Source organism: Cetorhinus maximus, chromosome 24, assembly GCF_964194155.1.
Source record: "Cetorhinus maximus chromosome 24, sCetMax3.hap1.1, whole genome shotgun sequence".
Taxonomy (NCBI): Eukaryota; Metazoa; Chordata; class Chondrichthyes; order Lamniformes; family Cetorhinidae; genus Cetorhinus; species Cetorhinus maximus.
Genome location: NC_135902.1, coordinates 37,239,759 through 37,252,542, shown reverse-complemented (window position 1 = coordinate 37,252,542; position 12,784 = coordinate 37,239,759). Strand labels below are relative to the sequence as shown.

Here is a 12,784-nt window from a genome sequence, read left to right as displayed (position 1 = left end):
TGCTATGGTGAGGGGCTGTTTGGGGGGCAGTTAGTGCTGTGTGGGGGCCTTTTTAGTGGGTTTCAGCACTCTGACGGGGACTTACAAGGTGGTTTGGTATTGTGTGAATTTTACTGAGGGGGTTAAATTGCTGAGGTGCTGGTCTAGTGAGGAGGTTTAATTTAACAATTTAACTGAGGTGGAGGCTCTATCGAGTGGGATTAGTAGCTAGGCTGGGTTCCGAAGGTGGGCACCAGAGATGGGGGGTGTGCTGCCTGCTGTAAGTGGCCTCATGAAAAGGCACACGTGAAGGACATGACCTTATCTACATCTGTGGCGATCTGGGCCCTGCCAGTCGATGCCTTTCAACACTAACAACAACAAGAGTTATTGACTGAGGGAATAAACCTGACACTAAATCTGGAGTGAAGTCTCATTAGGTGGTTGGCATTTCCTTCAAGTTAACGTCTTCCAGCAACTCCTGTAATCAACAGGCCCCAGGCTAAAGGCCTTTGTCTTTCCTCTGGATACGAGGTCGAGGGGTGGGTACAGATGCTCGGCAAGTCTGCACCTCCTAAAACCATGCCTAGGCCACACGGCAAAGAAAGGAAGGTAACCTTCCGGCTTGGAAGCTGCAATGTGAGGACAATGAGCCCTGGCACAAACAACCACCCACAGGAAGCAAGTGTACACAAGATGGCCATGACTGACAGTGAGCTACACAAGCCTGGTGTCGACATTGCTGCTCTACAAGAAACCAAATTAACCGACACAGGCTCTAATTGTGGTGGTAAATACACCTTCTACTGACATGGAAAGACCACTGTGAGCATGATGTAGGCTTTGCAGTGAGCAAATGGCTGCAGTTAATTGAGTCGCCCGTAGCAACCTCGGAGCACGTCATCTCCTTGTGGTTATCATCTTATGGAGGCACAATCAACATCATATGTGCCTATGCACCAATCTGTATGCCGGCATCTCAGACAAGGAACATTCCAAATGATGAGAGACGATTCATCTTGGGTAACTTTAACGTATGTGATAGGGTGGAGATTGATTCATGGCCGACGTGCCTCGATCATCATGGGATGGGCAAGATCCATGATAACGGACAATGCCTTCCTGAGCTTTGTGCCCTGAATGAACTCTGCACCACCAACACCATCTTTCAGGGCTGACATCACCACTCGGTATCATGGCCTAACCCATGGTCTGGACATTGGCACTAACCGGACCTGGTCATCACAAGAAGGTGCCAACTGTTCAGTGTTCTCCACCCCTGCACCTACCACAGCGCAGAGTGCGACACCGACCACTCTCTTGTCAGCAGCAAAGTGAGGGTGTAACCCCCAAAAATTTCACAGCTCCAAACATGACAGCCTGCCACGTAACAACATCCCTTGCACAAGTAGTGATGCCAAATACCAGCACTTCACACTGTCTCTAGAACGAGTGCTACCCACCAAAGGTTGGCCAGGAAGTGCTCATGCTGATATCAATGAAGTTTGGAAGTTGCTGAGCTCCATCATCTGTGAAGCAGCGGAAGCATCATTTGGTAAAGACGGAACTGGCAACGAGGACGGGTTTGAGATCTGCTCAGCCCAGATGACATTTGTCATTGACGCAAAAAACATGACAAACCCGACACTGAAACTGCATGACCTGAAAGTAGCCAAGAAAGGCGTGTGAAAGATAGGGAGATACTGTGCAAATAAAATCTGGATTAATTTATGTCAACAAATTCAAACTGCCTGTGACAATGGAAATCTACGTGTTACGTGTGAAGGGATCAAGAGGGCACTTGGTCCGATCAACAACAAAGTTGCCCTCCTGAAGTCAACAGATCGTGTGAAGCACTCACTGACTGAAATAAACAGATGTCCCTCTGGGCTGAACACTACTGTGATCTGTGCTCTTGTGAGGCAGACGTCTCCCTGTCTGTGCTTGATGCTGTCCTGCAGCTTCCTGTCATGGACTAGTTAGATGAAGAACCCTAGAGCTAGAGCTCGAGAAGGCCATAGATCGCTTAGCAACAGAAAGGCACCTGGCAAGGGTGGAATCCCAGCCGAACTGCTCAAGAACGGAAAGTTCCATTTATTGACACACGTTTATAGCCTTCTCCTTCTCTGCTGGAAAGTAGGGTCCGTTCCACAGGAGATGAGTGATGCAAAAAGACATCATGCTGCACAAAAACAAAGGTAACAGAGGAGACCACAATAAATACAGGGGCATCTCACTCCTTACTGTCATGGGGAGGGCCTTTGTTAGGGTCATATTTAGAAAACTCCACCTACTTATGGACCAAGTGTACCCGGAAGCACAGTGCAATTTCAGTGCCGGCCGATCTACTGTGGACATGATCTTCTCCATACGCCAGCTACAAGAGAAGTGTGGGGAACAGGGTATACCCTTTACCTTACTTTTGTAGATCTCACTAAGGCATTTGACAGGGTCAGCAGAGCAGGATTCTACAAGATTTTGGGGAAAATTGGCTGTCCAACAAAGTTCCTCAGTCTCATCTGCTCCTTCCATGCCAACATGCACTGCACTGTAAAGTCTGAAGGCTCCACCTCCATCAGTTTTGGAGTGAAACAGGGCTGTGTCCTAGCCCCCACTCTGTTTGGCATCTTCTTCTCCATGTTCCTGACCGTTGCCTTCCCTGCAGGTATGGAAGGAGTTTACTTGCACACTGGGTCAGACAGCAAGCTCTACAATCTATCAAGACTGAAAGGGAAGACAAAAACATGTCACATCCTGGGCAGAGAACTCCTCCACGCTAATGATGCTGCAGTGGTCACTCATGCAGAAACTCAGCTGCAAAGACTGATGGACTGTCTGTCGCTCTATCCCTTGCCTGTACCTTGTTCTCCCTGACTATAAGCATAAATAAAACCGTGGTCATGGGATAAGGTGTTGTATCTCTCTCCCTGATCACACTAAACAACGCCCCTCTGGAAACATTTAGCAAATTCTGCTTCCTCAGGTCCACGGGGACAGTTAATCCGACTCTTGATGCAGAACTTGATATCCACATAGAAAAAGAAGCTACCATCTTTGGTCAACTCGTGGAATAACATCAAGCTGACCCTTAGGGCCAAGCTCATGGTTTATAAGGCCTCCCTTCTCAGCGCCTTGTTGTATGACAGTGAAGCATGGATGACTTAGAGCTATCAGTGTCTGGGTATAGTAAGGGTATATCCTTGCATGAATCTGGCAGTCTTCCCAAAGGCAGAGCTCCCATGTTTGTCAGCACTCATCAAACAGAGATGGCTTCATTAGCTCGGGCACGTCCGCAGGATGGAAGACGGTCACATACCCGAAGACTTTCTGGATGGTGAGGCAGCCGGAGCCAGGCAGCCAGTAGGAGGCTTCAAGGATGCTTGCAAGTGTGACATGAAAGCCCCATTATCACACCAGGGAATCATTAGCTGAAGAGAAAATGGTGACGTCACCTGCGGGTTGGCATACACCATCACGATGACCAGTGGATACACAGGCTATGGTAGCAGATGCCAATGTTGAAAAGAACCCACAACGACAGTTGGTAGCTTCATGTACAGTACTTGTGGCAGAACCTGTCTCTCAAGGATTGGCCTCTTCAGCCATCAGCAAAGGTGTGCCAGATGAAGACCCCCTGTCTGACATGGATTGCTGGATGCCCATCGTCTTTCATAGATCGAAGGATACTGATCACGAATACTTAAGTGTCTGTAAAGCTAAAGATCTCACCTTACTTTCAGCAGTTGTAACAATGGTTTCTCTTAACTGTCACAGAACAAGATCTTATTCCCCGTTATATCTTTCAGACAAATATTTGTATAGTCTCTTTAATGCTGCAGATCATATGTACAGTCCTCATCTCTTTACCCTACATCATTCTACCAGGGAAAACTCTACCATTAGATTTTTAAAATGCATTCACTCATAGGATGTGTGTGTCGCTGGCTAGGCTAGCATTTATTGTCCATCCCTAATTGCTCTTGAGAAGACTATCACACATACACCAACCAAACCACCAAGGATTGGATTCTCTCCCCAGGGAACACATATGTAGATAACGCATATTAGATTGGAGGGTTTGAATGCTCCTTATTAGATGATCTGAATGAACTGGATACTGTTGGCTAGACCGTAAAGTGATTGAGGAGCTGGATAAATAATTCCAAAATCACAAAAACAATTGACTATTTTTGTTCTGTTATCTTCAAGCAAATTATGGGAAATGACTGCTGAGATAAGTAGAGTTACGGCACAATATGTGCTAAGGGACACAAGAGAACCAGGCAAGTCAAGCACAGAATGATGCAGTTATTTGCAAACATTAATCCCATTCTACACATTTCAGATTCTGTATCTAATTTAATCCTGAGCCATACTCATCATCAGTTATTTCATGAAAGATTAACACACCTTCAGGAGTGGGATGACATTAGTAAAACTATCCTGACATCTAACATTCTCAAACACATTCTCTTTAAATGCATGTCTTTAAAACTACACAGGTGAACACGCATTTAATTTTTAAAAAAAAACGTAATTTAATAAGTTACCAATTTGTTGGTGTTTTTCTCAGAGGTTATACCAGCCTTTAGTAGTTATTCTGCATTTCAATTCAGCTCAGATTGACCAGACATTTTGTTCAATCATTTGACTAAGAACCACTATTCTTGGTTTTTAATTTGGTGATCATTCATGTTTCCCCCTGCATTTTATCAAATCATTTTTAAATAGTTTATTCATATAAATGGTAGCTGAAAAATGAAGCAACTCCTGATTCCTCTGGGTATTCAGGGCCACTGATTCGTTTACGGAGGTGGTTTGCTATTGTATAAAGGGACTTCTTGTTTTGTCTTCTCACCTCTTTCACTGGCAGTTTGCTCTTTAGTTTGTTCAGCCTATTCCGATTATAGTCAGTGGGGTTGGCTCCTTTTTGTAAAAGGCACAGTCCACTTGATTTCTGACACAGAAAAACAAAAGTGTAAATGGCAGTGCACAAAGCTTGGGTTCAATTCCAAAATAAAAGCAAATCCCATGTGGAAGTTCCATTTAAAGAAGATTCATTCCAGAGAATGCAGTCAACCTTTGAGACACAATTAACATCAGTGGAAAAAAAAAACCCTTCCTGTCCAGGCATGAGTTACACAGGAGAATGTAGGGCAATATGAGGGCGATGCTCATCTGATCCCTGCCCTTTTCACTAAAAGGTAACAAGGTGGTAATATAGAGACACAACAGACCTGCTTATCTAAGGAGCTAGCTGACGGAAGTTGTCCTCTTAAGGCATTTCCCAAAGCGAATGCTGCTTTCTTCAGCTTTATGAATTGAATAAATGGGCATTGTGGCTATAAATGTAAAATAGAAAATTGCAGTCCAAAGCACACTATCTGACATTCAGTCCCACCATTACTGTCAACTGGTCCACAGCCGTGCTTTTTTTTAAACCACGCGAATATTGAATATTTGCAAATTTCTAATTGCAGGTAGATGATTGATTATATTACATCTGTAAAGCTAATTGTCCACTAATTCCAATAAAGAATTACAGAATGGATAGAAACGTTCTTGATATTGTGCTTGGGGGGAAAAATGGCAACTTTGGACCTATGGTCCCAAAGCTCTCCGAACACTGGGGCTGTTCTTGTGTCATGTCTGGGTCTATTGTTAACTAATTGATAGAGATCGATTGCCATGATTACTCAACAAAATTATCGTCACAGCCTGCAACTACCAGGATGGTGGAAAGTTAACAAGATGAACCTTGGTCTTTTCTCATCTAGAAACCCTTGTGTTCTTACTCTTTCTGTTACTAGTAGGATGATTTTTTGGACAGCAGGATTTCCTGCCTTGCCGCCTGTAAAGTTGACAGGGAACGCATCCCCACTGATACCGGCTGTTTAACACTCTGATTGGCCAGAAGCTCTGTCGTCCCAGTAGCGTCAGGTTCAAGCATTGGCCCCTGTAGGGACAACTGGCAGCCCCAAAGAAGTAGAGCTGATGGAGGCCAGGCTTCAGGTTTGTAGTAGTAGGGCCTGGAACGTACAGGGTTAATGTGGGACTGAGTACAGTACCGCCCGCACAGTGATGCAAGAAGGCACATGACCCAGAGTCAGGGTCAGTCTAGAGATGTGTAAAGACCTAGAGTGGAGTCAGCTCCATACCTGTACCCTCCACTGTACACATGTATATAGTTATGAGTTGTTGATAAAGACTTGCTGTTAATTTACTCAAGATATTAAGCCTACTTCACGGTATCTGAAGCAGGATTCCTCAAGGTAAGTCTGGGGTATCAGCAGCGTTTGGCTGGCAGACCCCAGCGAGGGGGGTGAGGAGGCTGTGCAGCCACATTTAAAAGGCTGGAGGGGGAGGGTTAAAGGGGGTGTATGGCCCAGTGGGGGACCCCCAAAGAAGGCACCAGTCCCCCTGCTGCCCAACACCAGCTCGTCCAGTAAAAGCTGCCGGGATACTGACCTGGCGTGGGCCGCCTCTGGGGAGGATGAGGCAATTAGGCAGCCATTAATTGGCCCCTCAAGGGCCTCAATAGGCCCAAGGGTGGGCAGGCCACCCGACGTCTCCACCGCCTCCCGTAAAATGGAAGACAGGGTCGGGGGCAGGCGGACAGGCAGGTGCCAGTGGGGGACCGTAAAATTCTGCTCTACATTTTCAGAGTAAGATGAACAGTAACCTTGTTCTGCTTCCGCATTGGCATTCGAATCTTCTCTCAGTGCTCAAATAGCTGGCGTTATTTGACTAGGGATAGTTCATTATTCCTCATGACTCCACGGTTACCTCTGCCATCACTGAAAGCAGGATTGTGAGGTAATGGGATTAGGAGGTTTGCCACATTGCAAGTCGTGTGTCCACTGAAGCACACGATAGTCAGCTTCTCTGATGATGGTCTGATCTGCCTTGAAAGCTGAGCTGATAAGTCTTTAAGCTACTCATATTTCTGACGGATTGCTGGGACTTAATTTCTTGACCACAGTGATGTAAGGTGAGGGCCCTGCACCAGCGCAACAACTCGTCCATGAAATTTCTAATTATAGCAAAATGAAGAGCAAATGTTACAAAGCCCATGACAGGCCTTTGAAGAACCTCCTAAAGTAAAACTCCAGTCAATGGTCATTAACCCTTGGAGTATTCCAGCCAGGCTGGTTTTCTGTCATCTCAAATCTGCACTCATTATTTTGCCCACCTTCAGTGATTTAAAGCTGCTGGATTATATATTAAAAAAACATTCATTTTTAAAAAAATGTGCACAACTTTAAAATATTTACCACTCGTCAGAAATTTGCCCATTGAAAAACTCAGCTCAAGGACAATATGGGGAATTCTAGTTTGTACTTATACCAGGAAACTATTGAGGTGCTTCACCTCTTCATTTTTGCCGTTATAAATATACTCAAAAGCAGCCAGATTTTCTGTTTATCTGGCAGGAAGGAGATCTGATCTCACTTCTACATATTCACTCTCCTTCTGTCCCCTGCTACACAGATGGCTGGCCCAATTTGGGCTGCTAATTATTCAAAGGCAGTTTTTAAAACTTATTTATTTAAAATGAAAACGTTGCTGGTGAGCATGGAGCAAAGTCTACCACAAATATGCCATCACATGGTTCAGCTCAGCATGGAGCAGCGAGACATTTAAACAAATAAACATTTTAAGAAATTGCTGTCAAATAAATTGCGGCCAAAAAACGGTTCAGGCGACAATCAGACAAAGCAGAAACAGACAGACATGGAGGCCAGCCTTCCTTGCTGTAGACTGGTGCAAAGGACATGGTAATGATCAAGCCCAACAGCAACAACAACTTGGATTTATATAGTGCTTCTGATGTAGAAAACAGTCTCGAGGCATTTCGCGTGGGATGTGAGGGAAAATGAATGCTGAACTCAAAATGGAGGTATAGGGAAGAGGGACCAAAAGCTTGTTGTCAACGAGGTGGGTTTTAAGGAGGTTTTTGAGGGAGGAGTGGGAGGCGGAGAGGCAGAGTGATGCAGGGAGGAAATTCTAGGCAGGTGGGCACCAAAGATACGCAAAGTGGAAGAAATGCAAATGGCTAGTGTCGGAGAAACAGGGCTACATAGTGAACTTGGTGTTTTGGATTGGAGGGATTTGTGGAAATAGGGAGTTGTAGGACAGGGTGAGCAGTCAATTTAAAGACATTTAAATTTGAAGATAGTTTAATGTACATCAAAACTATGGGGCTAATTTCAACTCCTGGTCTGTTTGGTAGGAACAATGTGGTTAGGGGCCTGGATAGCGAGGGGGTGGGGGGGAAGGGGGTGTCTTGGGGTGTCAAGGGTTCAAGTTGTGCGTTCACAATTTTGACCTGCTTAAATTCAAAGGTTCAAATAGAGGATAGTGGCCACAGCTGGCTCAGGTGAGTGATTTCATCTTCAATTTTAAAGTTTCCTGATATCCTTGGAGGAGCAGGAATGTTCCTTCTTGCCCCAATAGCGTACCTTGGGCCTGCCCTCTCCAGAAACTCCTCCATCCCCGGGACGTAGACTTACCCATCCCTTCCTCCCCACTGACCATTGTGTAAGGTGCTGTGGATCATTTCCATGATCTTTTGAAATGGCGGACCAGGCTCGAGGGGCTGAATGGCCTACTCCTGCTCCTTGCTCGTATGGCCCCAGATTGAGACTTGTTCTGCCCCACTCCACCACCCACCCCCCCACCCCACTCCCCGCCAACCACCACCATTCTCGACCCCCACCCGCCTGCCACAAGGTGCTGGCTTCAGGCAGGTATCAAGAGTTGTGGATTGTAAACGAGGCCCAGGATTTAAGTGGGGTGGTTGGGAGGAGGGGAGCGCTACCTGTTCCAGCCCCCGCACCACCGATTTCTGACGCAGTCTGAAATCAGCCTTTATTAATCTGCAGCACACAGATAATGCAAAGAACTGGTGAAACATTTTAAGATGCCATTGCCATTTCACTTTTTTTTTTGTTGAATTACGGGCAGTTTAGCTTTAAGATTCTGGCAATCCGATCAGCGCAGCAGACTGCTGGAGTAAGACACTGTATCACACAGTAGCAGGCTTTGGGCTCATGCCAGAGACTCTCTGCACTGCTAGCCTCCAGTCATGGCTGAGCTATCACTGCGAAACACAGAACTGAGGAGTGCTGCACGAACAGTGGGAGTCAGGAAAATCCAGAGGGAAATCTGTCCTGCTATTGTCATGTGTGGTATAGGGAGATTTAAAGTTGGAGAGGGCGGGGGAGGGGGAGAGAATCCGCGGCCAAGGTGAAAAAAATAAACAATTCTAAACGAAATCCTTATTGGCACGTTGTCGGATTTGGTTATCCTCAACGGGTGAGCGGTGCTGGTCAGTGATTGAGGTGTGCTTGTGGTGACATAGCACTGGGATCAAATCCTCAAAGAAATCCATCCCACTGTGCAAAATGGTTTCCTGTCATCTGATATAAGGACACAATGACAGCAGCTGGAGACACGACTGTGGCTGACCTGCTCCAGTCTTTCGGCTGAACGCGGGTAACCAAGTGGCAGGGGTGCTGACACTGGAGGCGTTGCAGGGGCTTTGAAAACAAATTTAAAAAGGCATTATTCACGGGGGGGGAAGAGTGAAACCTGGCAGAGGTACTGTACGTGGCTGAAGGAGCCACGAAATAAAACCGAAAACTATTGAAACCTTTTGAGGTTAAACAACTTATCAGTAAAATGCCCGGAGTTAAAGAATGCTGGCTAACACACAACAGTCCGGGCAACGATGTAAAACGATTAGTTTCGGTTGGAAGGTGCGTTGTTTTTTCTAAAACCTACCTTGAAAGTTGCTTGCAGTACTTTGCTTTTTCTGGTGATGTTTTTACATCTGTTGGCAGAGCCTTTCTTGGCCTGCCTTCTGGATGCCAGTTTTGCAGGTACGGAAGGATCACCGGGACTTAATCGCTCGTTGTGCAGCAGGGGCCGCAGGTCAGATTCAAAACGGTGCCAAATTGTCACCTCTGCTCCCCCCTTAGCGTTCTTCAGCTTTTTATTCTTTTCTCCTGCCTTCAGCGCTTTTTTCTTAATCGGCGGCAGCTTCTCAGTCTTTTTCACTGCATTGCTAGGTTCCAGGCCGTGCTTGGCAGGGCGCTTTTTAATCTTCACATCTCCATCTGCACTGGAAAATCCGAGAGTTCCTGGAAACACAAGGAGAGGAATTTACTACTCACACACACGCTGGCCAATCCAAGAGGAAAAGCAGGAACTCACCCATTTCCCCCCCCCCACCGCCCCCCCACCACCCCCTCAGCCGAATCCAGCCCATTCATCAAGCACACGGAATGCCTCCGGTGGCCTTTAATCCATCCCGGCACTCGGGAGCGGAAATGTGAGGAGAATCAGCAATGGCCTGTGAAGGCTGCACAGTACAGTAGGAGCTGAAGGTTTGACGCAGTTAGATCATTGTAGATATTTAGCTCGACTCAGTAAGCTTCCCTGAGGCAATTTGAGGGATGGGGTGGGGGCGGTGGGGAATGGGTTGTTTTCATACAGTGGCATCTGTCAACAGTGACCATTCACAGCTACTGCAGAATTAGTCCTTATTTGTAGGTGGTCCCTCTGCACAGCTGTGAAGTAAAATGAGATTTGAATAAACTAAATCCCTCTACCATTGTTTATCATCAGCAGCTCTGAGTGCTTTGCAATAACCATTTGGAAGCTGTCCTAAGCCACGTGCCGATCATGCAAGTTTCCTATGGACATGTTTTTTTTCCTAATAATAAAATCAGAACTGGGAATGGAAGTATGCAGTTGTGGTTACATGTGGCAGGTGGTCCCTATTAACAGATTTTATTGCAAAGTACATTTGTGAGGCTTTTGTTTGGAACTTTTATGGCTGTTTTTTGACAGTTGGCTCTCATTCTTGGGCAGACGTCATACTTATTTGAATGGGCTACAAAAATTAAATTTAAAGAGGGAAACTCGCCATCAGCCAAGCTTCCCTATGTGCACTCCATTCAGTTTGTGATTGTGCTGTGTTGGAGGCAATTTTTTTTATATATGCATATTAATTCTTGGGATGTAAGCATTGCTGGCAAGGGCAGCATCTATTGTCCATCCCTAACTGCCCTTGAAAAGGCGATGGTGAGCTGCCTTCATGAACTGCTGCAGTCCATCTGGTCCAGGTACACCCAAGGTGCTGTTAGAGAGAGAGTTCCAGGATTTTGATCCAGCAATGCTGATATATTTCCAAGTCAGGATGGTGAGTAACTTGGAGGGGGTCTTGCAGGTACTGCTGTTCCCACGTGTCTCCTGCCCTTATTCTTCTAGCTGGTGGTGGGTTCAGCAGGTTCTGTTGAAGGAGGCTTAGTGAGTTGCTGCAGTACATCTTGTACATGGTACACACTGCTGCCACTGTGTACCAGTGGTGGAAGGAGTGAATGTTTAAGGTGGTGGTTGGGTGCCATCAAATGGGCTGTTTTGTCTTGGATGGCATTGAGCTCTTGAGTGTTGTTGGAGCCACATTCATTGGGCAAGTGGACAGTATTCCATCGCACTCCTGACTTGTGCCGTATAGCTGGTGGACAGGCTTTAGGAAGTCAGGAGGTGAGATACTCTCTGCAGGATTCCCAGCTCTGATCTGCTCTTCTAAGCATTACCTGCTACTTACCCAGAAGGCCTTGCCTTTCCTTTTTCTTCTTTGCTTTCTGATTGGCTTCCAGCTTCACGACAGAGGAAGGCGATGGGCCAATGTCGGTTGCAGCGAGTGTTGTCGAGTATTCTGTGCGCAACCCCAGGTTGGAGTCTTTGATTGGCAGTTCAGTGATGGCATCACTGCCATCAGCACTATTATAGTTGTTGTCATGTTCACTCATATCTGGGCCAGAGAAAGATGGGGGGAAAAAATTAGCAAACACGTTTGTGCAGGTGTCCATTCGATTATTCCTTAATACTTTAATTATGTGGACAAAATACAGTGTTGAAGGTAGCAGAATTTGTTTTGACAATTGGTCAATGTGAAGACAAACTACTGGGCACAAGTTCACCACCCTGCATGGTACTCCAGCCAGTTTGGTCACATCTCAAACTGTCAATAGGATGTACAATTCAAGATGTCAATTGTTCCTAAAATGGATTATCTTACTTTGAAATGGTTCTCTTACTGACTAATACAGACCTCACTTTAACAGAGATTCTGAATCTCTGAATGAGTGTCTCTTGCCTTGGAGGTGCTATTCAAAAAGAAAGACTCTACATTTTCCACTTGTGATGCAAGGGAAACAGTCCAGTTATAATGGGTTTCAGTTGATGAGAAGCCTGGCCAAAAAACTGTAATCAGTCACTCAGCTTCCAAGTCTCTGCCACTGTTGCTAATTACCCCAGAAACTAAGAGGCATGTGATTGAGGACAGGTGAACTCGCCCACTAATAGTTTCCCTCTCTGTACTGAGGTATCTCACCTTTTCTCAGTAATCCCTTGTTACAGTCAAGCTATTATCCTGCAGTTCACCTTACGAAGAATTGTAGACTTAAGCAGACCCAATGATGTAATTCTGCCAAGTATTGATAAATCAGTGTTGCGCACTGAGACACTGTGCACGGGGCCAACATTAATCCATCTATGTCACATTAGTTCCGGAAAGGGTGGCCGGGATTTTCCAGGCCCTGCCACAGCAAATGCAGCGAGCCAGCCAAAAGTCCATGGACTTCAGTGGCACCTTTTTGTTTCAAAAGCAGATATTTTGAATTGGAGCATTGACTTGAAAATTTGGGCCTTTCGACTAGGCAAGATTACGGGGTGGTTGGATAGAAGTGTGTAAATTTATGAACGGGTGGGGTAGAGTAGATGGAAACCAGAG

General features: G+C 45.9%; 1 protein-coding gene across 1 annotated transcript in view; it reads right to left on the bottom strand.

Moving 5' to 3' along the window:
• Positions 1 to 12,784, bottom strand: part of bahcc1b (BAH domain and coiled-coil containing 1b) — a 247,453-nt gene that overhangs the window by 43,923 nt on the left and 190,746 nt on the right. The window contains exons 18-20 of the mRNA XM_078571020.1: positions 11,597 to 11,803; positions 9,766 to 10,124; positions 4,838 to 4,936 (exon numbers count right to left, since the gene is read on the bottom strand). Of these exons, the coding sequence (XP_078427146.1) occupies positions 4,838 to 4,936; positions 9,766 to 10,124; positions 11,597 to 11,803 (665 nt within the window). The remainder of the gene's footprint in view (positions 1 to 4,837; positions 4,937 to 9,765; positions 10,125 to 11,596; positions 11,804 to 12,784) is intronic.